The following is a 27232-nucleotide window of genomic DNA, read 5'->3' on the forward strand; positions in this document are numbered from 1 at the left end:
AAGTAGAGTCCTGGGGTCTGCTCTAAGCTATCTTGGTTAGTGAAACTGAGCTGAAATCTAAGAATTTGTAATTTTTAAGTTTGCTAGTCAGGCAGATCTGGGAATCATAGAAGGTATTAGTACATACTTGCTGCAACAAATTGCACTGAAATCAGACAGTGACAACCCATCTTGAATGAGCCAGTACACACGTGGTAAACCCCTGAGGCAAGAAACTGCTTGCCTCAAATGACCAAAGGCCTGGAAGGGAGACTCTCCGATTGCATTTTTCATATACCCATCCACGAGGAACTGGACCCCTGCTCTCTCCAGAACTGTGCAACTCTGGGCATTATGTTCTAGAGGCTGGGATAAAGAATATCAGTACGAGGAAAGTTTTTCCTTCTCAAGGTTGTATGCCTGCGTGAGCCCAGCCTTACATGTCCGGTATAACCATACCATCTACTCAACTATTTGCCCTTTTGTATCAAGATTGTTCCCATCGTTAAAGGAGTAACATGTTCATTAACAAAAATTTTTGAAAATACAGAAGTAGCAGAAAGAATCAAACACCCACTTATCACTTAAAGACAATCTATATTTTGGAATTTCTTTCCAATCATTTACTGATATTCCACATACAGTTTCCATGTTATGATTAACTTTATGGAAATCATTGCTTGTGGATGCACATCTTACCGTGTCTATAGGCTGTGACTCACTTAACCCTTTTCCTGTTGTTAGGCATTTATGTTATTCTTATAAATAAAGATACCATGACAGTCTTTGTGGATAATGCATTTTCCATATTTGAAAGTGTTTCCTTAGGACAGATTCACAAACGAGGAATTACCACGCCAGAGGATACTGAAATCATACTTTAAAATACTTACCTTGACTTCTCATAGAATATTTAAGGTTCAAGCCATTATTTGTACTGAGGTTCTTCAAAACAACATTATAATCCACTGCAGTATCTTTATCAATGTTGTAGTGTTTTGCAAACCTAAAATAGAACTGTTCATTAGTATTCAGAAATTATGATACAGAGAATCTAAATGAAGCAAGTTTTTTTTACTAAGGTATCCTTTACTCTGGGGTTGGCATTAATTTTAATGTGTGTTTCTAGCTAGAGCTGGAATAAAGAAGTAAACCCCACGAAATGTTACTGTAAGATTTTAAAAAGGCAGATACTCCTGAAACTAACACAATCAACTATACTTCAGTTTGAAAATTAATTAATTAATTAATTAAAATGCAAATATTTAGGAGGAGATCACTTCACTCTCTCTCTAGATGGCTGTGTACAGATCTGCGTGCAGAGGTACGTCTCAGGACCCGCTAAGGGAACGCCCCCTGCCTGTACCCCGTAGGGTCTTCTCCCTTCTCCGGTGGGGGTGAGTGAGGAGCACCCCTGCAGTCAGACAGCAAAAGCAGTTCCCCACTTCCTTTAATAATTGGGGGGAATGGATCTGGGCCATGAGTCAGCATAAAATTGCTATAACCAGAGAAATCTACAGCCGGTGGAGGAGAGAACATAGCCCACCTTCTTGACCAAGAATATCATTTCGCAGAGAGAAACTGTGCCCAGGATGGCGTATCGTGTTACAGCAGTCGATGGTGGGAGCGGGGCAGCTTTTCTCGGAGCATTCTAGGCTGTCTATGCATAAAGAGAAATTTTGAAAACACTTAACCAAGGTCTCTCCCTGAAATGCACTGAGATACTTTTTTTAAAGTTAAGATAAATACAATGTTTGGATTCTTTTTTCCTCTAAAATGAAACTTCTACTATTCAAACCTGCCACTTGATAAATGGTTTTCTAGATGATCTCTGCATTATTACATTTATAAACAATTGACAGTTTTTAAATGTTTGGTTATATTATCTCCATATGTGTTGGTTTCTATAATTATCTAATTTCACGCTGCTTTCTAAAAATTTAGTAATTATCACTTAAAGTAGTTGTTATTTTTCTGTTTCCAAATTTAACAAAGAGTGATGTCATGTATTCATTTCAACGCATACCTTTTTTTCCACTTTGATGAATCTTGCCTATTGTTCTAGTAAGAAAAATTATCTTGAGATATGATAGCTGCCAGATGTTAATCTTGAAACTCCCTAAATAGCTCCATCTTTCATCCACAGACTCTGTCTGGCAAAAACAAGCTGTAAGCACAAGAATCCAGAAGGCGGCACCTAAAGTGTTCCTTTTTGAGTTGCCGTCCTACAGAAAGTCCCGGCCACTCTGCAGCTCCAGGAGAATGTCAGGATGCCGATAAAAATCTCATCACCAACCTTCCTATTTTTGGTAAAAATTCAGCATCCCTTCAAACTGGTATTGGCTCATAAGAGAATCCTGACCTTTCCTAATGCCCAGCCCACCGCATTCATAATACCTGCTACACAGTCACTGAGAACAGACAGACACAATTCCATGGTAATATTTCCTACAGATAAAATTCAAAAATGAAGCCTCAGTACTTCTCAAGGATGCAGCATCTCAAAAGGCTTTTTTTAACAAGAATCAAGGCATGGGAGACAGAACCATTCTTAAGACACAGCAACCAAGGCCATTTCCCCAGGGACCTGAAGTGTGGGCAGGAGAACTCACACATGTGCGGACACCCAGGGCAGGACGGTCACATGGGAAAGCTGACTTCAGATGCAAAGGGAATGAGGCCAATTGACCCACAAACCTCTCCAGCATCACCACCCAGAACAGTGCCTTGGGCTTCATTCATCTGCCCAGGCAGCAGGCTGAATTCTAGTGCGTTTGTTTGTTTGTTTCTTTGTTTTTCAAGGTCGCTCATAAATTATTTTACCCGGATTCAAATACTTTGTCCTGCAGGGCAATGGAGAGGAAAGTAGGATGGTGTGAGATGGAAAAGGAAGAACAAAACCCGGCAGGTCTCGGGACACTGCCTAAGTATGGAACTTGGAGATGATCTTCTCCCCCGCTCCTTGCTTCCATAGGCTGCATGGCATTCTGCAGCCTGAAGAGAACTGTTTCTCCAAGAGTAAAGGACACTCGTGGAATCTGTACTATTATGATAGCATCGATGTGAAACGAGCACCTACTGCCTGTCAGGTACACTGCAGGCGCAGAATCTTCACGCCAGCCTTGCAAGGTGGGCTCCTCAGTCCCCATTTCTTTAAGAGAGAGCCGAGTCTGAGAGAGGCCCAGGAGCTTCCAGAGGCCCCGCAACTAGGGAGGGCAGACACAGACCTGACCCCAAGCGCGCCTGGCTTCAAAGCCCAGGCCACTCCTACCTCGCTGCACGCCGAAGACTGATATTAAATAGAAAGCTGTTAGATAAAGAACAGGATTCAAAACTGCATTGTGTTTCCTGCTCAAACACTAAAAAGGCGAAGTTAATACTGAAGCAGCTACTCAAGAATATACTTGAGCAGGCAGGTGACTTGAGCTTCGATAAGAAAAGCATTACAGCAATTGAAGAAATGTTACTTTTGATCTTCTGCTTTTCTATTCTGAAGGAAAGCAATTCTATTGCGTTAAGTTCCTCAAGCCTTATCATGCAGACAGCATTGTTTTTAAGGCTTAAAAAAATATCTCAAATAAAAATTTGTGGAGTTCTTTACTATTCAATACTTGTGAGATGGGGAAACAGACAGTAACATTTTTTTATAGATTTACTAGGTTGGAAACTAGTGCCAAACACAAGGTTTATTGTCAAATAAAACACTGTTTTGCTTTTTGATTGCTCGTTTTAGAAGAGCGCTGCTTCTGTTCTATAATCGCGTGCACAGAATTATTTAATTTGTTTTGTTTGGATCTTATTCTGGACATTTTCCCAGTCGGAAAGATGTAAAAATTAAAACATCTATTATGTCTTTTATATTCTGAGATGGGTTATAAGGAGGAAAAAAAAAAAAAAGAGGAAGAAAATATTCAAAATACTGGGAAATATCCATATTTCAAAAGTCTCCTTGTTTTTCAGACCCTGCAGTGCCTGTGAGGTTGGCACCTGCCCTCTAGACTTGTTTTTGCTCCAGAAGCAGATTCTTCCACTAACAGAGGCAACGTCGTCTTTATAACACTATGGACGCAACCACAAAGACCCATGTCAGTGGCGATTTATAACTGCGGTGTGATGTGAAACTCTGAGGCTCAGGGTGAAATCATCAGGCTTGGTACTTTTGTTAATGGCCCAGAGGATATTCAGAAAAGTGGGGAAAGGCAGGAGGACGAGGAGGGCCTCTTGGCTGAGCACCTTCCGGTGGCTTCCATTCAATACTCAAGTAGCCACAGAATCCAAGCATTTGGCTTTTCTGAACGATCTGGAGTTTATTGGAGGCTCAAAAAACAGTCTGTGCAGGCTTCCCCACACCGCCCTCGCGTCAGGGGCAGGTGGCGGCTTTCAAACGCCAAGAAGCAGCTAACGGCCCCCTGCTGCAATGCCCACCCCAAACTCAGCAACAAAGTCCTCAAAGGAAAATTAAGCTTCTGTTATTATGTCAGGATGGAGAGCCAATAGGGAGCACATCAACCAACAAATAAATCCTGAAATTTTTCATTCTTCTCTTAACCCCGGGCTTTGAGTAAAAGTCAACTGTGAACTGGAAACCCATGGGGTGGTGGGCGAGGTCCCAGGCAGGCAAAGGGAGACCACTGGTGATGGATGACTTAAATCGTCGAGATGCGTTCAAAGCTGCAGGCCAGATGACTCTCACCCGCGGGGACTGGAGGAATTAGAACCGTTAGCTCTCACTTTGGAGAATTCGTGGAGAGCTTCACGAACATGGGAGAAATGCAGATTGAGGACCTCTTTTAAAAACAGTCAAGACAGAGAAGGCAGGAGGGAAGGACGCTGCCTGGATCCAGTGAACCCAACAGGTCCCATTTTGAAATGGGCTGAAAGTCCTACTGAGCAATCTCTCCCCATACCTTCGTTTACTTACTTTTTGTATTCATCATCTTTCATCTTCAAACAGAAGGTCTCCAGAACCCTCCTCAGTGCATGTGGTTGGACCAGACCCGTCTTGTTAACATCAATGAGCTTAAGGGCTTTGATAACAGTTTTAATGTTTTTGAAAATCTGTGTATAAAAAGAGATTTAGGAAAAGTCAAAAGATCCAGCGTCAAAAATCAAGATGGTAATAATAAAAGTGAACGTGTTTAAATACTTCTTGTAAAATAAAATGTTTTCAAAGACTCACAGTCGTAGGTACTGCAAAATGACGTATCTATGGAAAAAGGGTCACTTTACATTTCTTGAATGTTTTCAAAGCAATTTTCTCTGTCTTAGTAAGTCTTAGTAAGTTTCAGTAAGGTCTTAGTAAGTTTAAAAAAAAAGAACTTTTTCTGATGTAAAGCAGTAAGTCTCATACACAATTCATTGCATTTTAGAGCCATATGAAAAATCTTTTTTGTTAATTGATACTTTAAAACCGTAATTCTGGCATAGCTGGATCTGGACAATTCTTATTTTTCATAGCCACATGCAAACCATTTTTACTAGGAGCTGAAAACTATGAGCGTATATTCCAACCCCTCTGAATTTTTGAAAGATATTACGGAAAAGCTGTACAGCGACCTTTCCCAAATTCAGCAAAGGCATATTTATTGGGCACAGAGACCTGGAAGGCACTTGGTTAGGTCCCGTGGAGACGCGGGGCCGTGCGCCTGCCCTGAGCCACTTCTATGTAAAGGAGAGAAACATCCGCCAGGGCTCACCCGTGCCAAGCGCAGAGCCCTGTGACTGCACTCTCCCGAGCCACACGAAGGACGTACCGTTTCCCCACTTTTAGATAAAACCGAGGGTGGGGGAGGCCACAGGAGTCGCCCGTCATCACCTGGTTAGACGATAATGATGCTGGGGTTCAAACTCAAGTCCACCCCCAAACTGTACCTCCCGCAGAACAGATAAGGCATGTAAATAAATATTCATAAATATTCACCAAGATAGGAACCATGGGAACAAGAGCCAAACACCAGAGACAGACAAGCGAGGAGCTGTGGGTCTTCACACAAGAGAACAACACTTCCAGCAGAGCCACCTGGGAGGCTTCCTGCAGGGGGTGGCATCTGAGCCAGGAGGGGGCCGGGGCAGGACAAGACAGGAAGGCACTGAGTACAGCTGGGCGTGAAGGGGGTTGTGGATGAAGGGTGATGAATGTCTGGTATGGCCAGATCCTGGAAGGTCTGACTCTGCATCCTGTACTAGATCACATCCAAGTCCAGCCCAGACTCGGAGGGAAATTAGTGCTCCTTAAGGAAGGAGTTTAGGGAAGACTCTAAGATGAACAGGCTTTTTCCTAGTTTCCTCAACACCTCCTCTGACAGGTCCCTACACTGTCTCTGACCTGAAGGAGCTGCCAGCCCCCTCCCAGGGTGGCCGTCTTAGGGATCACGCAGGAGGAAACACTGAGCTGGCCTCTGCCCCAGCTCCTCCTGGCTGGGTCATCTGAGACCCTCCTGCCTCCGCCCCCGGGGCCCCCGGGGACGTTAGCAGGCCTCTGACTCAGCTCCTGTCCTCCTCCCGTCCAGAGGTCACCTGCCTGCTCAAACTCACGCCTCGTCACCACTAACTGCCGCTCTCCAAAACGAAGTCCCACATCCAACGCCCCCCGTCTTTCAGCCCGAACCCCAACACCCTTCTGCCCTCCGGGACCCCGCCTGCTGGTCCCTCTCCTCCGCACGCCTCCCCACGGCCCATCTTTACAGTGACCCGGTGCCTGTGTGCTTGACCGCCACCTCCCTCCTCCTGCCTCCCCGGTCTTGGCTAGACCCTAACCCTGGTCAGATTCAACTCACCGCCTCTTCCAAGCTCCTGATGCGGCCGGAGAGGACGGGCCATCGAGCACTCACCTGGGTCCCCTCACTCAAGACCATCAACCCTGCCAGCAGGCGCGCGTGGTGATGCTCGCCTGGGCGGTCCGCTCACCCGCCACCGGGCACCTTTCCCGCCTTCTCCGCTCTCCGCCTCCCTTCCCACCCCGCCTCCTTCCTCTCCGCTGATAACCTTCCTCCTCACTTGCAGAGAAACCAGAAGCAACTGGACGGCAAGGTCCCGTGCTCCCCGACACGCCCAGCTTGTGTGCCTCCACACCCGGCCACCCGGCCACTGGCCTCCGGTCCTGCGCCGGGCCGCCGCCGCTCTCGCGCCCATCAGGAACTGCTTGTGCCCCGCTGTGCCCAGCTCTGAGCTCGTGTCCACAATGACGAACCATCTGAGAGGTGAGCCCTCCCTCCTCACCCCGCCTCGCCCCTGCCCCCAGCCACTCCTTCCCTTTTGCAGAAATCCCCCCTCGAAAGCTGTCTGTGCGCCCTGTCTCCAGCCTATCTCCCCACACACCCGATCAGTTCTGTCCGCACCGCTGCACAGAAACTGTGACCTTGTCAGGGCGACCTTGCCAGGCCCAGCGGCTCCTGGGCGCCCATCTTGCTGTCTCTGCAGCACCTCCTCCCAGCTCACCGCCCCTTCTTCCTGGACGTAGGCCTCCCCCCCGGCTTCGACACTCCCGCCTCGGGTTCTCCTCGGCTTTCTGGCTCGGGCTTGGCCTGGTCCCTGCCGGTCCCTCCTCATCTCCTGGCCTCTGAGCTCTGGGCACCTGCGGACTCGGGCCTCGGGTCTCCTGGCTTGTCTAAGCACACTCCGTCCCGGGCGGCCCAGGCCTGTAGCCTTAATGAGCAGCTGAGGCCTCTCAGTGTCTGTCTCCAGCCCTGGCTCCTTCTCGGAGCCCCAGTCAGGACGTCCAGCTCTAGAGGCCAGCAGACGCCCAGCTCCGCCCCGTCCCACCGTGGCCGGGCATTCCCGCCAGATTCTTCACTCACATCCCACGTCCGGGCCAGCCCGAGAGCCCAGCGGCCCTAGCTTCAGAACGTTTCCAGAACCCAGCCCAGTCTCTCCGCCTCACACCCTACTGCCTGGGCTGGTGCGACGGCTTCCCACTTGGGCCCCCAGTGTCCACGTCCGACCCCACAGCTGACGTTCCAACAGCAGCCAGGGTTCTGTGTAGCTAAGGCTGAGCACGCCCTCCAGTCGCTCTCGTCCCCTCCAGGTCAAAGGCCAGAGCCCCGCAGACCGGCTCCCGCCGGCTCTCCATCCCCCCAGCCGCCCGCTGGCTCACTGCCTTCGGGCCACGAAACGGTCTCTCTGCTTCTCGTGGGTGCCAGCCAGGCACCTCCTGCCTCAAGGCCTTTGCATTTGCTGTTCCTTCTGTCTGGAAACTTCTTCCCCAGACGCCCACTGGCTCTGCCCTCACTTCCCGCAGGTCTTGGCCCAGATGTCATCTGATCCAAAAGGCCTTTCCTGATCCCACCCGCAGCACGCATCTGCAGGGTACTTCTCACCAACGAACTTCATGCTCGTCTTTACTGTCTGTCTCTCCCTCTGGCAAGTGTGCTCCCTGAGAGCGGGGCTCTGTTCACTGCTTCACGCCAGGGTCTAGAACAGCCTCTGGCAGAGTGTACATGCTCAGTAAGCATGTGCTGGAGTAAATGAATGAGTGAATCCATCTTCTTTTCACCTGCCTGGAAAAAAGCCACACTCTGAGGAAGCCTTGTTATATGTTGACGAACACACACCTCCTCGGGGCCTATCCTGAATGTAACAATGATTACATTCAATGTAATAAAGATTACAATAATATGGTAATTGAACAAATGTGAACTGGATGTTTGCAAGGCCCTGTGCTGAACCGTATACACATCTCCCACTCCCACCGACTAGAGAGCATTGGCTGAAACGAGCTTAATATTCAAAACCAGGAAGACCAAGCAAGGAAGAGCCGGGAGAGCATGAGCTGGAGCGAAACCGCTCGTGCACGTCCACCCTCAGCTCCACCCCTTTGTCTAAAAGCACAGGGCCCCAGCCACAGAGAGCGCTTGTGCCCGTGGCCAAAAAAAACCCCTCGGTACCTCGTCTGCTGCCAAACCCTGATTCACCTCTTCTGGGAGCACATGAGGCGATGCGCTTTTTTAAAACCCAAAGTAACCCAGATGGACCCAGCGTGGAAAGCAGGGAAGCAGCAAATCTGGCACAGAGCTCACACCCACCAGAGGTATGTCTCCAAGTTTCTTATCATTTGTCAGACTGAAGTTTGGCAAGATCTAGATGGAGCTGCAGATGGTGAGGCTTATCAGAGGCACCAGAGTTAGGGCCGTGGTGTGAAGACTTGTCCTCCCCGTGACGGTGACGGGAAAGAAGAAAAACACAAAGGAGTAAAAGGACCTGCCCCTGCCTCGCCCCGCTTCCCTCTCCCTTGAAAAGGGAGAAGAGGTGGGAGAGGAAACGCAGAGAGAGAAATCGGGATGGTGTGGGCAGCATCCGGCTCCTCTCTGGGCCAGCCCAACGTCTGCCATTTGGCTCCAACTGGGACACGTGTGCGTTTAGAGCCACCGGCTCTGAGCCTCCTGTTCCTTCCACCCCAGCCCCAGCTCTCACCCAGCAAGGCCCTGGGCTCCAGCCACACTGAGCTCCCTCGCTTCCCAAGCCCTCCGGGGTCTCTTCACCACGCCCAGAGCCCTGGACGATCTGACCCCCCCACCTCCTGACCTCACCCGCCAAGTCCCCTGGCCCTTTCCTGCTCCAGCCACACAGGCCTCCCTGCGCGTTCTCACACACACCGGGCGCGCTCAGCCATCAAGGCTTCTGCACGTCTGGCTCCCTCCGCTGGACGGCTCCCTGAGGCCCTCATTCAGGTCTCGGTCATGTGCCACCTGCCCCGAGAGGCCTTCCCGATGACCTGCGCAAAAACGCATCCCGTCCCTTTTCTCCTTCGCGTTCACCCACACCTGCACATTGCATATTTCTGTGTCTGTTTATTGTCTTTCTTCTTCCATTGAAATGTAAACGCCACGCAAGGGGATTTGGTTTCATTTGCTGCTGTATCCTTAGGCTTACAACAGTCCCTGGACAGAGTGGATGCTCATAAATATTTGCACAGTGAGTTTACAGCCGTGTTGCTGCCCAAACGCCTTCCCGTCCGCTCCGGGGCAGGAGCTGGCGCCGTCTCTCCTGCTCTTCTGACTGCACTTCCATCCCGACACTGGCCCCCTGACCTCCATCTTGACATTTTGGTGAATTCCTGCCTGAAAGTGGTACCCAGCTCCTCCCCTGCAGGAGGGGACCTCCCTACTCCCTGCCTGGCATCTGCTCTCCAGGAGCTCCATCCCCCTTCACTTCCCCACTGCTTCTCGGGAGGAGGGCTCAGAGAGGGCCAAATCCACGGAGAGAGGAGAAATGCTGTACAGCCCACGGGAGGAAAGGGGCCTCCTCCCAAATCCAGCTTCTCAGAAAGGAAAGCGTGGTCTTGCCCTGTGAGGGCCCAGAGACCAGCTTGAGAAAGGTGCTCTCCTGGCCCGGCTCCAGCGCCTGTGGTGGCTGAGCTCCCTTTCCTGCGTTCCAGGTGATGCAAACTCCTGCCTGCTGCCTGTTTTTATATGCCTGCAAGCTGAGAATGGCTTTTACATTTTTAAACGGTTGAAAAAAATCAAAAGAAGGATAATTTTGTGACGCGTGAAAGTTATCTGAGTTTCAAATTTCAGGATCCAAAAGTAAATTTTATTGGCGCCCAGCCACGCCCCGTTCATTTATGTAAATAAGTTGCCTCGGGCTGTTTCCCCTACAGGGGCAGAGCTGAGTAGTCAGACTGAGCAGTCTGGCCGGCCAAAATACAAATATTTACCATATTCACAGAAAAAGTTCACAACCCCTGTTCCACTCCCTCCCATGCAACCCCAGATATCTGAGTGGGTGGTAGGTGTCATGCAGCTTCAGGTGCACAAACACAGAAGCAATGAGGATTTAAAAAGAAAACCAAAACAATAGCTAATTATGACGTTAAGGCTCGAGAGCCAGGAAATGGCCTGAGGCCCTCTGAAGACCTGCCCTCAAGTCTTCTCTTCCCCGCCACCTGCCCCTGACCCATGCTCTGAGCCCTGCGCTAGGCTTAGGAGTGCTCCGCCCTTCCCCGTCCCCTGCTAGACCCCCCAGCTCCCCGCTGCACACCAGGCCCCCACAGCCCCCAGGCTCCCCCTGCAGCACCACAGACGCTGCAAGAAGGGCAGCATCTGACCCTCTTCTTGTCCTCAGAGCCCCCATATGGAGAGATGACTGAGCCCTGGGGATGATTCAGAACCAAGCAACCTAGGGAAGCGAACCACAGTGAAGATGCATTAAAAGGTTCGCTTCTTCCGTCTGGACAGCAGGGCGAGGAAAAAGCAGGCTACAAAGCCTAAAAGTTCTGAAGTATGGCTACATAAACCAGGACTCGCTCACCTAACATTTCAAGAAAGGAAAAAAAGCCCCGTTTCACACAGGAGTACAAAAGGAGGAAGTGATTACTGAAAAGGAAGTGATAGGACCAAAATTAAATTAAAACTTTCCCCAAAAGATTTAGATGAATTCATGGAGGGCAGACTCACAAGTGTTACTACATGGAGCAGAGAATATCTGTCCTGAAGAGTAAAGCCAGGGAGGGAGTAGGGAACAGAAACCTCCTCCAGATACAGAAAACTACAGAAAGTACCCCGGGCTGCCATCGTTTGGGTAACCTTGGAACAGTGACCTGACTCTTCCTAACTTCAGTTTCCTCATCTGTTAAATGGGAAAGAAGAAGGGCACTGTATCAGCGTGTGCAGGTCAAATGAGCTCACGTGGACTTCCCTGGCAGCGCAGTGGTTAAGAATCCGCCTGCCAATGCAGGGGACACTGGTTCAGTCCTTGGTCTGGGAAGATCCCACATGCCGCGGAGCAACTAAGCCCGTGCGCCACAACTACTGAGCCTGCGCTCTAGAGCCCACGAGCCATAACTACTGAGCCGGCGTGCCACAACTACTGAAGCCCGTACGCCTAGAGCCCGTGCTCTGCAACAAGAGAAGCCACCGCAATGATAAGCCTGCGCACCGCAACGAAGGGTAGCCCCCGCTCGCCACAACTAGAGAAAGCCCGCGTGCAGCAACGAAGACCCAATGCAGCCAAAAGTAAAATATAAATAAATAAATAAATTTATAAGAAAGAAAGAAAGAAAAATGGGTAGATATAGTAGAATTTCATCAAAATTTATTAAAAAAAAAAAAAAAGAAAGAAATGAGCTCATGTGTGCAGGTACCTCCCAGGGAACATACTCAATAGATGGAGGTCTGATAGGAATTGCTGATCAGGACCAAAGGCTGAGGACAAAGATATAAATAGCCAGATAGCTACACACACATGCTGGAGAACAGTAACTGGCAGAACCAGCACTAATCCCCCACACCAGCCAGCGCCTCTACCTCTTCCAGAAAGTCTTGAGTGGACAGGAGTCCAGGGCCAAGAACAGGGCCTGGATCAACGAATAAGTGTTAAGTGGACGAATGTATGGATGATGGATGGATGGATGGATGGATGGATGGGTGGATGGATGGATGGATGGGTGGATGGGTGGATGGGTGGGTGGATGGGTGGGTGGATGGATAGACGGATGACAGATGGACAAATGGACAGAAGGAAGGATGGATGGATGGATAATGGATGGACAGATGGAGGGATAGATGGATGTATGCATGCATGGATAAGTGATAGATGGATGAACGAATGAACAGATGGATGGATGGGTGATTGATTGCAGCATTCATGGGGAAGAAGCTTTGGTGAGCCAATGAAATCCTTGTACAGACAGGACTGGTGCCTGCAGAACGGCAGATAGGCATGTCATTTCTGTGGACACAGTGATCTGCTCTACACCTTCCTGGGGGAAGAAACTGAGAATTGAACAGAAATAGCAGAGCAGGAGGGGAAGATTAGAGTGGTCTGCACGCCTATTATTGGCATGGACAGGACACGTGAATTTTCCATGAGTTAAGTGGAGAACAAGAAAGGTAGAAGGCTAACAACGAAGTATCAGAAAGAGAAATTAAGGAAACAACCCCACTTACCATCACATCAAAAAGAATGAAATACCTAGGAATAAACCTATCTCAGGAGGCAAAAGACCTGTACTCCAAAAACTATAAGACACTGATGAAAGAAACTGAAGATGACACAAACAGATGGAAAGATATACCATGTTCTTGGATTGGAAGAAGCAATATTGTTAAAATGACCATACTACCCAAGGCAATCTACAGATTCAATGCAATCCCTATCAAAATACCAATGGCATTTTTCACAGAACTAGAACAAATAATTTTAAAATTTGTATGGAAACACAAATGACCCTCAAACAGTCTTGAGAAAGAAGAACAGAACTGGAGGAATCATACTCCCTGACTTCAGACTATACTACAAAGCTACAGTAAACAAAACAGTATGGTACTGACACAAAAACAGACTGATAGATCAATGGAACAGGAGAGAGAGCCCTGAAATAAACCCACACACTTATGGTCAATCTATGACAAAAGAGGCAAGAATATACAGTGGAGAAAAGACTGTCTCTTCAATAAGCGGTGCTGGGAAAACTGGACAGTTACATTTAAAAGAATGAAATTAGAACATTCTCTAACACCATATACAAAAATAAACTCAAAATAGATTAAAGACCTAAATGTAAGACTGGATGCTATAAAACTCCTTGAGGAAATCATAGGCAGAACACTCACTGACATAAATTGCAGCAATATTTTTTGGATCCATCTCCTAAAGCAAAGGAAATAAAAGCAAAAATAAACAACTGGGACCTAATTAAACTTAAAAGCTTTTGCACAGCAAAGGAAACCATCAACAAAACAAAAAGACAACCTACTGAATGGGAGAAAATATTTGCAAATGATATGACTGATAAGAGATTAATATCCAACATACATAAACAGCTCATACAGCTCAACATCAAAAAAACAAACAACCCGATTAAAAAATGGGCAGAAGAATTGAGTAGGCATTTTTCCAAAGAGGAAATGCAGATGGCCAACAGGCACATAAAAAGATGCTCAACATCGCTAATCAGCAGGGAAATGCAAATCAAACCCACAATGAGAAATCACCTCACACCTGTCAGAATGGCTATCATCAAAAAGAACACAAATAAAAAATGTTGCTGAGGATGTGGAGAAAAGTGAACTCTCCCATTGTTGGTGGGAATGTAAATTGGTGCACTGTGGAAAACAGTATGGAGGTTTCTCAAAAAAAAAAAAAAAAGAAAAGAAATAGAACTACCATATGACGCAGTAATTCCATTCCTTGGTATATAACCCAAAAAAACCAAAAACACTAATTTGAAAAGATACACGCACCCCAGTGTTCATAGCAGCATTATTTATAATTGCCAAGATATGGGAGGAACCTAAGTATCCATCAACAGATGAGTGGCTAAAGAAGGTGTGGTATATACAATATATACAATGGAATACTACTCAGCCATTAAAAAGAACGAAATTTTGCCATCTGCAGCAACATGGATGGATTTGGAGGGCACTATGCTAAGTGAAATAAGTCAAATAGAGAAAGACAAATACTGTACAATATCGCTTACATGTGCAATCTAAAAAATACAACAAACTTGTGAATATAGCAAAAAAGAAGCAGACTCACAAATATAGAGAACAAACTAGTGGTTACCAGTGGGGAGGGGGAGGGGCAACACAGGGATAGGGAAGTGGGAGGTACAAACTATTGGGTGTAAGAGAGGCTCAAGGACATATTGTACGACACAGGAAAATAGCCCATATTTTGTAATAACTGTAAGTGGAAAGTAACCTTTAAAACTTGTATTAAAAGTTTTTTCAAAAGAAAAAGGCAAAAGGCTTGAGATGTCCTGCTCCCAGAGCTGCTTCTCAAGTGAGGGGACAACACACAGCATGAGAAGGCGAGATGGACCACCGGCAGGAGGGCTGAGGAGGTGCAGGGGCATTAGGCCAGAGCTGCTCGTCACCAGAAAACCACCGAGTTCAGAGGCCGCCAAAGCACTGTCCTAGTAACTCCCCATGTGCCCCATGAGAGCAGCCTTTACCTGCTCCCCACAGAGCACACCAGTGAAGGGGGAAGGAGGCCAGCTCCCCTTCCTCAGCCCTCATCACGGATCCCACGAACCGGGGAGGAAGGAAGCAGAAGGAGGGAAAGAGTCGCCAACGAGCCGGCAGCCCCCCTGGCCCTCCCCCTCCCCCCGGGGCCCGTGGAGCTGGAAGGAGGGAGGAGCGGCCAGCTGAGCTGCATCTGAGCTCCGGGTTTAAAACTGGACTAGGCTACGCTGGGCTTGTTCTACCTGAACGTGACCAGAGAGCCGTGGGATCTGCTAAGACAGCCTTCGGGGACGAGGAAGGCAGATGCACCCACGCCCGCGTAAGAAGCAAAGAATCAAACTGCCTCATGTTTGTACCCCACTGAGTTCAGATGGTTCAATAAACTGCTAACAGTGGATGTGATTCTTACTCTATAGTTCTTTGTTTAAAATTCTTTTTATAGCACTGGGAGCTCCAGGAAGGAAAGCTGTGAACCCAAATAAATATGACCACCCAGACTTGAAAGGAGGTGAGAAAAGGCCTAAGGTTTCCTCCCTGGAGCCCAGAATTCCCCCTCTCCAGGCCTGGCTCTGGTGGGGCCCCTCCCGGGGGAAGGCAAACCTTCCTCGGGCCAGAGGGCAACCTGCACCATGCTATCCAAATTAGCTCCCGATTCGCTGTTTTCTGTTCCCTCCTCACCTGGAGCCACCTTCCTCACCTGGCTTCTAGCAGCAGGGGGTCGGGGACGGCAGCCCACCCGCCTGCCTGCGGACTGAGACGCAGGGGAGGGGGCCTCTGGCCGCCCCTCTGTCTTGGCTCCGCAGCAAAACGCAGGGTTCGGCAGCCACTGCTGTCAGTCTGGCACCTTTCTGTCACCACGACTAAACTCATTTTAAATTTAAGGAGTACATTTTAAAAACTGAAGCCAAGAAAAAGGATTTCTCTTACAATAAACACATCAATGCTCATTTTCCTTATTATTCTACTTTTGGTTATTTCGTATAAAATCTTTAATTAAAGTTTTTCTTTGAAATTGTCATTATCAACCCAGAAGAAAGGAAGGGGGAGAAAAAGAACAACACAGCTGTGCAGATATGAAGCGCTATTCAGGACTAAATGAACTGGAACGGAGTGAGTAGCCTGACTGTTACGTTCTTGGTTTTGGCTCTGTAGTCTCAACAGCAGTCTAACTTGTCACTTTATATCGATTCCATCTGTTTACACTCTGCAGAGTATTGGCTTCCTACCGTGAACATTTCCTATTTACCAGCTGGTAGAGATGGTCCAAACCAGATAGGGAAAAATGAGACTACATTCAGAACCTCATAAACACAAACTTTCAATCTGGCGACGCCGTGTGGAAGGAGCGGAGCTGGCGCTGCTCCCCTTTCACAAAGGGGCTGACTTCCGCTCCCGGCTCCGGTGCTGACCCCCCAGGCCGAGGAGTAGGCCTTGAAGCATTGAACAGATGCAAACCCTGCCTTTACCACAGACTGAATAAGCTCACATAAAAAGACATCTAACGGAGACCCACAAAAACAGAGGAACAGGGAGCAGACTAAAAAAGAGCTACAGCAACCTAAAAGTCAGAGTTGCTATGACAGCAAAAATCCAAAAATCTGATTTGGGGTTTCCTTGCAGCCACAGTGAAAAGGGAAACTTCCTGTTCTATATACCACAGGCCACAGGTACCTCCCCCTACATTTGATTTTCATTTTTAAAATGCCCACCTGCCACAAGTAGCTTAAAGTCGTCTAATAAGAAATTCTAGCTACTCACTGAGCTTCAGACACAGCTATGAAAACAGGCCCCACGTCTAAATACCTAGGGCTTTAGAAAGGCTGCCAATTCAAGAAATGTTTCCCATCTCTCCTTCTTTCTAACCGAGCCCACACTCAGAGGATGGAAGCTCCTCCGCAGGCACCACAGGCCAAGAATACTGAGGCCCCTGTCACCCCGACCCCTGACCACTCATAGAACAGAGCTGCACACCTGGAGGGGCACGCCGATCCCCTCCCAGGAACTCCATGGCATCCCTCACACAGCAGAGGCGCTCAGCAAATGCAGCCTGATGGTGATGGTGAGGGGCTGACTACTTCCAGGGCCTGGGGACAGGTACCCCTGATTCCAGCTGCTCTCCCATCAGGTGCGTCCATTACTCTGCTGACACCATCTCCTAAATTCCTCCTGTCTCGTGTCATCATCCCCCATCAGAAGCCTTCAACGCACTGCCACCATCAGCACCACCCTTTGCCCCACGCTTTAGGGTTAATGCCTCCACCTTCTTCTCCAGCCTGCATCTCAAAATGGCTCTGTCCTGGGGCTTCCCTGGTGGCGCAGTGGTTGAGAGTCCGCCTGCCGATGCAGGGGACACGGGTTTGTGCCCCGGTCCGGGAAGATCCCACATGCCGCGGAGCGGCTGGGCCCGTGAGCCATGGCCGCTGAGCCTGCGCGTCCGGAGCCTGTGCTCCGCAACGGGAGAGGCCACAGCAGTGAGAGGCCCACATACCGCAAAACAAAACAAACAAAATGGCTCTGTCCTCTGTTCCATCTTGCCTTGAGAAACAGAACTCCTCACAGAAGCGTCACAGAGTTGGTGTCCCCGCCCCGGCCACATCTCCACTGCCTTCAGCTCCGCGTCCTGTCCTTCCGCCAGGCTGCAATCCTGAAAGCTGTCCCAAGTCCCACCCTCTGCCCCGTCCTCAGCACGCACTGACAGCCCAGCCACGGTCCAAGTCAAGCTCCAGTCTCACCTTTCTCGTCCAGCTTTTCCTGGCTACTCCAATCACTGTGAGCCTTTCCTGCAGAGCCTTATTTACTCATCCTGTAAATACTTACTGAGCTCACATTAGGTGCCCAACATGTTCCGTTTGAAAACATAGGATCTGTTTAAGGCACTAAAGTTCCAACAGTGAGCAGGACAGAGAAGGTGCCCACTCCCAGGGAATGTATTTCCTAGTAATGAACAAGTAAACAAACAAAACCTCAGGATGTTCTAAGTGCTGAGGAATTTTAGATAGTGTAGTCCAAAGAATTTCCAGGGGGGAGACCTCTCATGCTGAGTGCCAAAAGCCAGGTTTTTGTCTGACGTTTATTCAGCAGGTGACCAGAAGCCACAGGGCATCTTAACCAACGGGGTCTGATGAGATCTGACTCATGTTTTGAACAGATAGCTCTGATGTCATGTGAAACGGAGACTGTAAGACGCAAGAACAGGAACAGGAAGGGCAGTCCAGGGGTTACTGACAGTGCACATGGTGGAGACCCAGTGGCAGTGGGGATGCAGAGAGGTGGATGGGCTCAGGATACGGCACAGGATGCAGCCAACAGGACTTGCCGGTGGACTGGACTGGGGAGAGGGGCCGGTAAGGGAAAGATGGGAATCAAGGCTAATCCTGTTTCTGCTTGAATGACGGAGGGAGGTCCGGAGAGGAAGGCTTCTCGGGGTGTGGCAAGGAGGGCCAGCAGCAGCCCTGGTTTGGTCTGTGGACAGTGGTGAGTCTGGGGTCGAAGATGGAGATAGAAACATGGGCGCCATCAGCACACAGGCCTCTTCGTAGCTTTAAATCGTAAATGACCACGTACTACCATTTAATCTCCCACACAACAGCTCATTTGTCATATCTCCCCCAAATGTGAACTCCTAATTTTTTGAGTAACTTCTACGGGCCCTGCACTATGGTAAGTTCATTTTATATTTATTCTCATAAATAATCTCAACAATATTGGAAAAATCTTGCAATATTGCTTCCCCATTTCACAGCTGAGAAAAAAGTTTCCAGAGAGACTGGTTTGCTCAGGGTCACTCAGTGAGTGTCCCAGTTCAGATGCATACTCAGCCTGCGGAGTCCACGGGCGTCAGCCTCCACCATCCCGTCACCCCCACTCCACCATCCCGCCCCCCACTCCACCATCCCGTCACCCCGACTCCACCATCCCGTCCCCCCACTCCACCATCCCGTCCCCCCACTCCACCATCCCGTCCCTCCAACTCCACCATCCCATCCCCCCACTCCACCATCCCATCCCCCCCACTCCACCATCCCGTCCCCCCCACGCCACCATCCCGTCCCCCCAACTCCACCATCCCGTCCCCCCCACTCCACCATCCCGTCCCCCCACTCCACCATCCCGTCCCTCCAACTCCACCATCCCGTCCCCCCACTCCACCATCCCGTCCCCCCCACTCCACCATCCCGTCCCCCAACTCCACCATCCCGTCCCCCCAACTCCACCATCCCGTCCCCCCCACTCCACCACCCCGTCCCCCCCACGCCACCATCCCGTCCCCTCGACTCCACCATCCCGTCCCCCCACTCCACCATCCCGTCCCTCCAACTCCACCATCCCGTCCCCCAAACTCCACCATCCCGTCCCCCCACTCCACCATCCCGTCCCCCCACTCCACCATCCCGTCCCTCCAACTCCACCATCCCGTCCCCCCACTCCACCATCCCGTCCCCCCCACTCCACCATCCCGTCCCCCCACTCCACCATCCCGTCCCCCCAACTCCACCATCCCGTCCCCCCACTCCACCATCCCATCCCCCCAACTCCACCATCCCGTCCCCCCCACTCCACCATCCCGTCCCCCCGACTTCACCATCCCGTCCCCCCCACGCCACCATCCCGTCCCCCAACTCCACCATCCCGTCCCCCCACTCCACCATCCCGTCCCTCCAACTCCACCATCCCGTCCCCCCACTCCACCATCCCGTCCCCCCCACTCCACCATCCCGTCCCCCCAACTCCACCATCCCGTCCCCCACTCCACCATCCCATCCCCCACCCCACCATCCCGTCCCCCCACTCCACCATCCCATCCCCCCACTCCACCATGCCGTCACCCCCACGCCACCATCCCGCCCCCCATACCACCATCCTGTCCCCCCACTCCACCAGCCTGTCCCCATGACACCGCACTGTTTTAAACACTCAACCCTGCAATCTCACGTGTACTATTGACTTGCCACATGCAAGAAGGTTTTTTTTTTAAGAGAAACTTACTCTGAAATGATATAAATTCTGACATAACAAAACCTTTGCTTTAGTTTCCTGATGAAGTCTTCAGTAAATTACTAATAGAGCAACCAAAAATAGGTCCTGGGGTAGAAGCATTTTCAATATCATTTCTTTATAAAATGGCAGCCGATTATTTTGTTTTGTGAAATTCTCTGGATCTAGTGTGAGCACGACTCTTCACTTAGCTGCACACAGACACAGGAATAAGAGCTGTGACATTATTAATCACTATACTCAGCTATGATTGATAGTCTTTTCTGCAGAGGAAGAAGCGCCTCAGATACAATCTGTCCCAACAGCTCTGCGATATGCTAATATTTTCTGCAGACGAAAGAGAAGTTGTGTTCAAATACCTGCTATAATAGGTAATTAATACCAAGTGCACCAGAGGAGAGATGATAAAAGTGGGATTAGGAGAATATTACGAATTAACCAAAAGCTTGTACGTTTTAGTAAATGGCCTCGTTTTGAGTTTGACACGGTCTTTTTATTAGGCAAACAGACTGTATTCTGATACATTCGTTTGTGCTAATGTGGTGTTCCAATGTTAAGGTATGTTTATGAAATGGCTGTGATCCTAACAACTGTTTCTTATCCCTCAAGCAATAATTTTTTTAATTTATTTTTAAGAAAATTCACCTATTTAAGAAAATGGATATACCCATCACTTGTGTCTTCACTTTTGTGAAGCTATGACCGACCAGGCAAGCAGCTTAGTACCTCTGATTATTTACTAATTGCTTCTGAAATGACCAAGGCTGCATCTACACAACTCCAAGGCACCAGGGTAATCCCATAACGACTTGTGTCACTTGGCGTCCAACAGACACACTAGTCACGGCTGACTGGGCAGACCAGGTATTCTGACAGCACAGCTCCCAGGCTAAAAAGAACAGCCCTGATTGGGGCAGTGATGTGTGGTACGAGAGCAAGCAGCCTGGGGCTTTGGGTGGGTTTGTTTATTTTCCTTTTTTTAATGTCTTTAACTGAACGGCACATTCTTGAATTCTAGTCTTCAATTTAAAACGTTTTTTTTTTTTTTTGCATGTTGGGGGAGAAGACTAGTCATGCCACTTCTAAACACACAGTGTTCTGATATGACAGAATAGCTTCCTGTGTCTCGGCAATTCTCCGGACATGGCTTACAATGAGCATCCCCTCACCTCCAGAGGCAGGATGAGATCCTCTTCCTTTGTTAGCCTCTTCTTTTACTTCCACCTCACCCTCATGTGGGGAGTTGACAAAGATAAAACAGAGTAAAAACACCCAAACTTTGTTAACCTGGAAACACATGGAAGCTTTGCTTTAGGTCCTTTTTTCCTGGCAGACTCCTCACCTGAAGCATGTGGAGAACCTAAGTCTTGGGCCTTGGAAGGTGCTGTGGCTCCAGGATGGGGCTGGGGCCCTGCGGGACAGGCAGAAGCATAAGCGTCTGAGGAGTTGGGAAGAAGCATGGGAGGGCAAGATGCCAGAGATGGAAAAGGAAAGAGAATTCCCAAATCTGAAGTAGATGCTACACGGACAAAGAGATGACCCTGTGGCTAGAAGACAACCTCCACTCATTCATACGGCTTCCGTGAGCAGAGACGCTTCTCTGCGATGCACTGGGTCCACCTCCAGGCACAACAAACAGTCACATTTGCTGCAGGCAGCCGCCTAAGGGGTCCTCCCAGAGGCAGGGTGGCCTGAGGCTAAGAGCCAGGACCCTGGAGCCAGCAGCCGAGGCGGGGACTGCAGCTCCTCTGCCCCCCAGCTGTGCACACTTGGCCCAACTGCTCAGCCCCTGTTCTAGTTTCCCTCCATATCGAGGTGGGATAACAAGGGCACCTGCCTCAACTGAAGACATACACACAGTAAAGCACTGAGAGCAGCTCCTAGTGAGTGCTCACTCCATGCTAGCTCTCGTTGTCATCAGAGACGGCAAAATCCAAACAATCACACCAGCGTCCGAAGGATGAGGCCCAGCCGGCGGGGGTTCTTTCGCTGCGAGGCTGAAGCAGACACTGTCGGTCGCTTTCTCCAAATCCACTGACCTCTAACCCCTTCTCTTTCTAACGAAACCCTCCACTTTCCATTTGGTTCAGATAGCCACCCCCTGGGTGGCCCCGTGCCTAAGGGGAGGGAGCCTAGCCACCACACCAAGGAGTGACCAGGGTTGGTCCAGGCTGCTTGCAGCGGCCAATGCCACCGCCAGTGACTGGTTTGGGTGGGGACAAAATCCTGGCCTGTGAGTCACAGGAAGAAGTTTCCCCGTGTTTATATAGAGTCATAGCGGAAGAAACAGCATGCTGGAAAAAATCCGACATCCCGGCATCTGCGTGTCGAGCCTGGAATGCTGGCCACTTCCCGGTGACCGGAGGAGATGCGAGTGAGCAGACCCTGACCTGCCCTCCCTCCGGACTTCTCAGACGAGATGAGACGTTCCTTATTAGCTCAGTTGGGGGCCTCTGCTTGTCACAGGGTAGGACGACCAGACACCTCGGTGGCTGACGGGGCACCACCTGGTGGCGGGTAAAGCTACCACAGGAAGGGTTTCAGGAGCGCCTGACAGGGAGGACCACCCTCGCTGATGGGTAGAGGAAGGGACGAGTATTTACTGAGCATCTGCTGTATGCAAGGGCGTCACTTACATTATTCTCATTCATTCTTGTGATCACTCTGATGGGTAAGTGCTGTTGTCTTGCCTCCAGAGATGAGGAAAGTCAAAGCAGTGGGAGACCTGCCCATGGCCCGTGGGCCGCTGCAGAGGTGAGACTTCAGGCCAGGTGCGCCTCCTTCCCACTAACTCCCTCTGCCTCCCGGGAGATTAAGAGAGCAAGGAACCTGAAGACCAGAGAACGCAAGGGCAGCCAAGGAGACGCCCCGTAGAAGGCACAGAAGAGGAGCCAGAGGGAAGCACAGTCCTCTTTGTGAACAAGGAAAAGCCGGGGCCGAGAGGATGAGGGCAAGGGAGCTGCGCACCAGACTCAGAGCACCCACTGGGTGGAATCCGAGTGCAGGTTAAAGCAGGAACCAGGACCAGCGGGAGCCTGAGACGACACCCTGAGGACCACCTGGGGCCCCACGGCCACAGACAGCAGGCTCTTCACGTGAAGCCACAGGTCACAATCACCAAAGGACGGAGAGATGGGCCCCGGAGACCACCCAGTCTGCCTTCCCCTCGACTGACGGAGAAAACGAGACTCAGGAAGCCCACGGTTTCGACTGAACAAGGAGCGTGAATGTGAACACGTGCTGGAAGGTCTAAGTGCACATGAATTAGGGCGAGGCTGAGGAGCCAGCCACCAGACCAAGCTCACTGCAGAAGCAAACAATTAGGAAACCCAAGCCCCGGGGTTCGGGCAGTTTGGGGTGCCAACTGCTAACTACTTGTTGGTTTAGGAAGGCTAGACCACACACACATTCAGCAAAGTCTGGCTCCCAAAATTCAGAGAGCCATTTGCATGCATTCTTGGCTCCAATAAGCCATGTGGACTTATATTTAAAACAAAAGAATTAGCATCTTTCATTCCCAAACTGTGTAGATCGCCCAGCAATGACAATGTATGTCTGAAGACAGCATTCTTTTACTGATCGCTAGGTGTTCCTCTCTGTCTCCAATGTTTGAGTGTGGCCCGTTTGCAGGACCAGAGTTGTAGCTGGAAACACGCTACTGCACACAGCCAGCAGCTGAGGAGTGGATTTGGTTTGTTCTGTTTACTTTGGGGTCGGTGGGAAGGGACGACATTCATTTAAGGTCCTACCTATACCTCAAAGGAAGCTGTAGTAATAACCATAATAATGATAGCTGGCATCACCTAAGTGTTCCAGGTGCTTTATGCTGGATACCTTTAAGCCACGCAACAGCACTGTGAGGTGGGTGTTCTTATCCCCACCGACAGATGAAGAAGCCCAATGACGAGGACTTTGCCCAAGGCCACCCGGCTGGTAAATGGCAGAGTCCGTCCACGCCACCTGCCTGCCCAGCGCCAGGGTGGCAGGCAGAGCTGGGGCTGCAGCTTGTGCTGGCCAGACTGCACGGCAGAGAAAGCCTCGGAGCTGCCCTGTGGTCAGGCGTTACCTCTATCACACGTTCCTCAGCCTCTCGCCGTCACCTTTCTGTTTAAACCGCGCTGCTTTAAACTCACTCTTAGTGAGGGGGCTTCTATGGGAAGGAGGCCAGGATGAAAAAGGACTGAGATGAAAGGGCGCCCAGTGGTGGAGTTCCCCTTCAGCTTTCCTCTTCGAAGCCTCACTTTCAGTAACTTACAAGCTAGGCCTATGTCCCTCCCCTCCCCTAACTGTAACGTTGCATTACTGACCCACCTATGTTGAAAGCATGATTGTCATAAACAGCTGACTTTCCTAGGGTAACTTCATGATTAACCAAGTTTGTGAAGAGACAAATTAAAGACATATACCATAAATAATATCTATTACATATCAATTACAAATATTGCATATTTCTTACAGAATAACAAATGAACCACAACAGAAGCAGCAAATCATGACACCAGGGTTCCTACTAATATAAACTATAGTGAAAGTAGATTTTTAGGAGCACATAATGCTAAAAAATTATCACACTAGGAAGAATTTTCTGGTGTTAATGGCATAAGCCAGGGAAATTTAGACAAACATTTTGTGGGTTTCTAGCTATTTTTGATTCTGAAATGTTTGACAATCTCAGAAGAGTTCAAAAAGGAAAGAAAATTTGTCACATTTCAAACCAACATATTGAATCAAGTAAATTAAACTATGATTCTCAAACTGCTCGTGTAACTGACAGGCCCAAATGCATTTTAAAAAGGGGTCCGATTCCAGCCCCCGAAGGGCGTGAGCATCTCCTCCCTCCCTAGTTGTGCGCCCTGATAGCTACCCACAACCGGCAAACAGGAACAGAGCTATATGCTCCTTTTTAAACACGCGTAGTAGCTTTCGTGGCTAAATTACTCAATTCTTAAATATGTATCGCTCTGAGTTTCACCAGTTATTTTTACCACGCCGCTCTTGATTGGCATTTACTGCCGAAAAGCAGTAGTTTTCTCTTTCTAAAGAAAACCCTGCCTCAGTCGTAGACAAAAACCAAAAGGGCAGCCCTACTAATAATGATCTAAAGTTAATACAAAAGTAATTAATATTCCAGGACTTCTGCTGGTGTCATTCATCAAAAAGGATGCCATCCGGGCAGGCGAAGTCATGTGAATACAGGCTTTCATGTGAGTTCTACTGGGTGAGGCACGAGAACGCGGACGACAAGACACAGCTCATTCTGCATCAGCTCCCTCTGCTAGCAATTACTTTTCTTTTTTTTTTTTTTGGCATTTTGGGTTTTTTAATTAAGAATTTATTTTTAAGAGCAGTATAAGGTTCACATCAAGATTGGGGGAAATGTACAGCAATTTCCCGTATAGCTCCTGTCCCCACACATGCATGGTGTCCCCCATTATCAGTATCCCCAACCAGACTGGGACATTTGGTTCAACTGAGGGACCTTCACTGATGCAGCGTAATCTCCCATAGTCCCTAGTTTACATTAAGGCTCACTCTCGGTGTACGTTCTATGAGTTTTGTCAAATGTATAATGACACGTAGCCATCATTATGGTATGAAACAGAGTATTTTCACTTCCTTAAAGATCTTCTGCTTTCCACCTAAATCATCTTCTCTCTCCACCCTCTGCCCTTCAACCTCTAGCAACTACTATACTTTTAAATTTTCCATAGTTTTGCCTTTTCCAGAAAAATAGCAATTACTTTTGACGAAGGGTGGGGATTGGGGGAAGAACTCTGAAAGCTCTCTATTACCTTTTCTCCTACTTGGACTTCGAGTTCTTTTAATGTCCGACAGCAATTCATTTCACTCTCACCTCCCCTTAAAGATAACAATTAAAAATCTTTTGTTAAAATGTTTTAACTACGTTAATGCTTACATAGGACACACAGAGATCAAAATTATAGGAATTTCTAAATTATGTATTTTTAAATGCAAGGTCTTTCTTACGCCATCCGCCAGAAGCGTGAACTCGGGCCAGTTACTTAGCTTCTCCGTGTCTCGGGTCCCTCATATGTAAAATGACACACGACATCGACTCCTCCTGGGGTGGGGTGGGAATGGAGCGATTACGGCCTTCATGCAGAGAGCCCTCACGAAGGCCAGGCCCCGTCTCACATGACCCTCACTCCATGGGTTAGCGGCCACCACCATCCCGCTTTCCAGAGAAGGCTGGGGGAGCCGAGGTCACCGTGGGGAAGCCACGGCACCGGCTTCAGACCCAGGTGGCCTGGCTTCACGGGCCACGCCTAACACTCGGCTGCAGCACTGTGCTCTGACCCCTGCAGGCTCCCGCTCGCCCCGCGGTGCGCACCGAGCCCCTCTGCAAAGGGCTTAGGATGGATGTGCGTCTATACCAGCCCCGTCTCCAGCCGCTTTTATTAACTATTTTTGATTTTGCATTACCTGTGTATCTATAAACCGCTTCACAGCCTCTCTTTGGAACTAACCATAGGGCTAGCGTGAGGATAAAGAACAACAGAGGCCACTTCAGAGTACTTACCCAGTGCCTCCTACACTCAGGCCTGGGCGTGGAGTCGAGCAGGACAGCGTTCCCAGGCTTGAAGAAGCTTAATGCTAGTGACAGTGACAGACTGGAAATAAGTAATGTAAGCTGAAGTAATAACAAGCGCTCTGAAGCCAGTAAAGATAGGTGGGGATAGGCTGGACACTGGGGTAAGATGGGCCGACTCTCCTGCATGGGGTGGACGACGGGGCATTTGAATAGAGACCCACAAGCTAATAAGCCAGGAGCCACCATCTCGAAGGAAAAGCTCTCCAGGCAAAGCAAAGGGAACATGCCACAGCTTGAAGCCCAGAGGTCGCAGGAGCCTGGCACGTCCCAGGGCTGCTACTGCAGAGGCCAGGGGGACCAGAGCCCACCAAGCAGGGCCAAGGAACATGGGGTAAGTCCAGAGATGGAGGCTGACACCAGCGCCATGGTGCGGGGGCCGTGATGAGGAGACTGGACTTCACACTGGGGAAGGGGAAGCCACTGGAGCGCTTTAAACAGAAATTAACTTCATTTTACATACGAGGAAACAGGCTCAGAGGGGTTAAGTGCCGAGCCCAAGTTAGAGAGGAAACCAGGAACCCAGCCTTATGATTCTGTGTTAAATGTAATATATTTAATATGATTTTTTGGGGGGGGGTTTGTGGGTTTTTTTGCGGTATGCGGGCCTCTCACTGCTGTGGCCTCTTCGGTTGCGGAGCACAGGCTCCGGACGCGCAGGCTCAGCGGCCATGGCTCACGGGCCCAGCCGCTCCGCGGCATGTGGGATCTTCCCGGACCGGGGCATGAACCCGTGTCCCCTGCA

The 27232-nt window shown here is 49.5% G+C and overlaps 1 protein-coding gene across 1 annotated transcript in view; it reads right to left on the reverse strand.

Annotated features, from left to right (window-relative positions):
* EFCAB6 (EF-hand calcium binding domain 6) overlaps positions 1–25736 on the reverse strand; it is a gene marked incomplete at its 3' end in the record, with an annotated part of 176396 nt that extends 150660 nt beyond the window's left edge. Inside the window, 3 exon segments of the mRNA XM_082666200.1 lie at positions 873–985; positions 4901–5037; positions 25670–25736. Coding sequence (XP_082522326.1) covers positions 873–985; positions 4901–5037; positions 25670–25720 — 301 coding nt within the window. The 5' untranslated portion in view covers positions 25721–25736.
* Positions 25737–27232: the final 1496 nt, after the last annotated feature.

This window comes from Grampus griseus (genome assembly GCF_964374135.1).
Source record: "Grampus griseus genome assembly, chromosome: 11".
Lineage (NCBI taxonomy): Eukaryota > Metazoa > Chordata > Mammalia > Artiodactyla > Delphinidae > Grampus > Grampus griseus.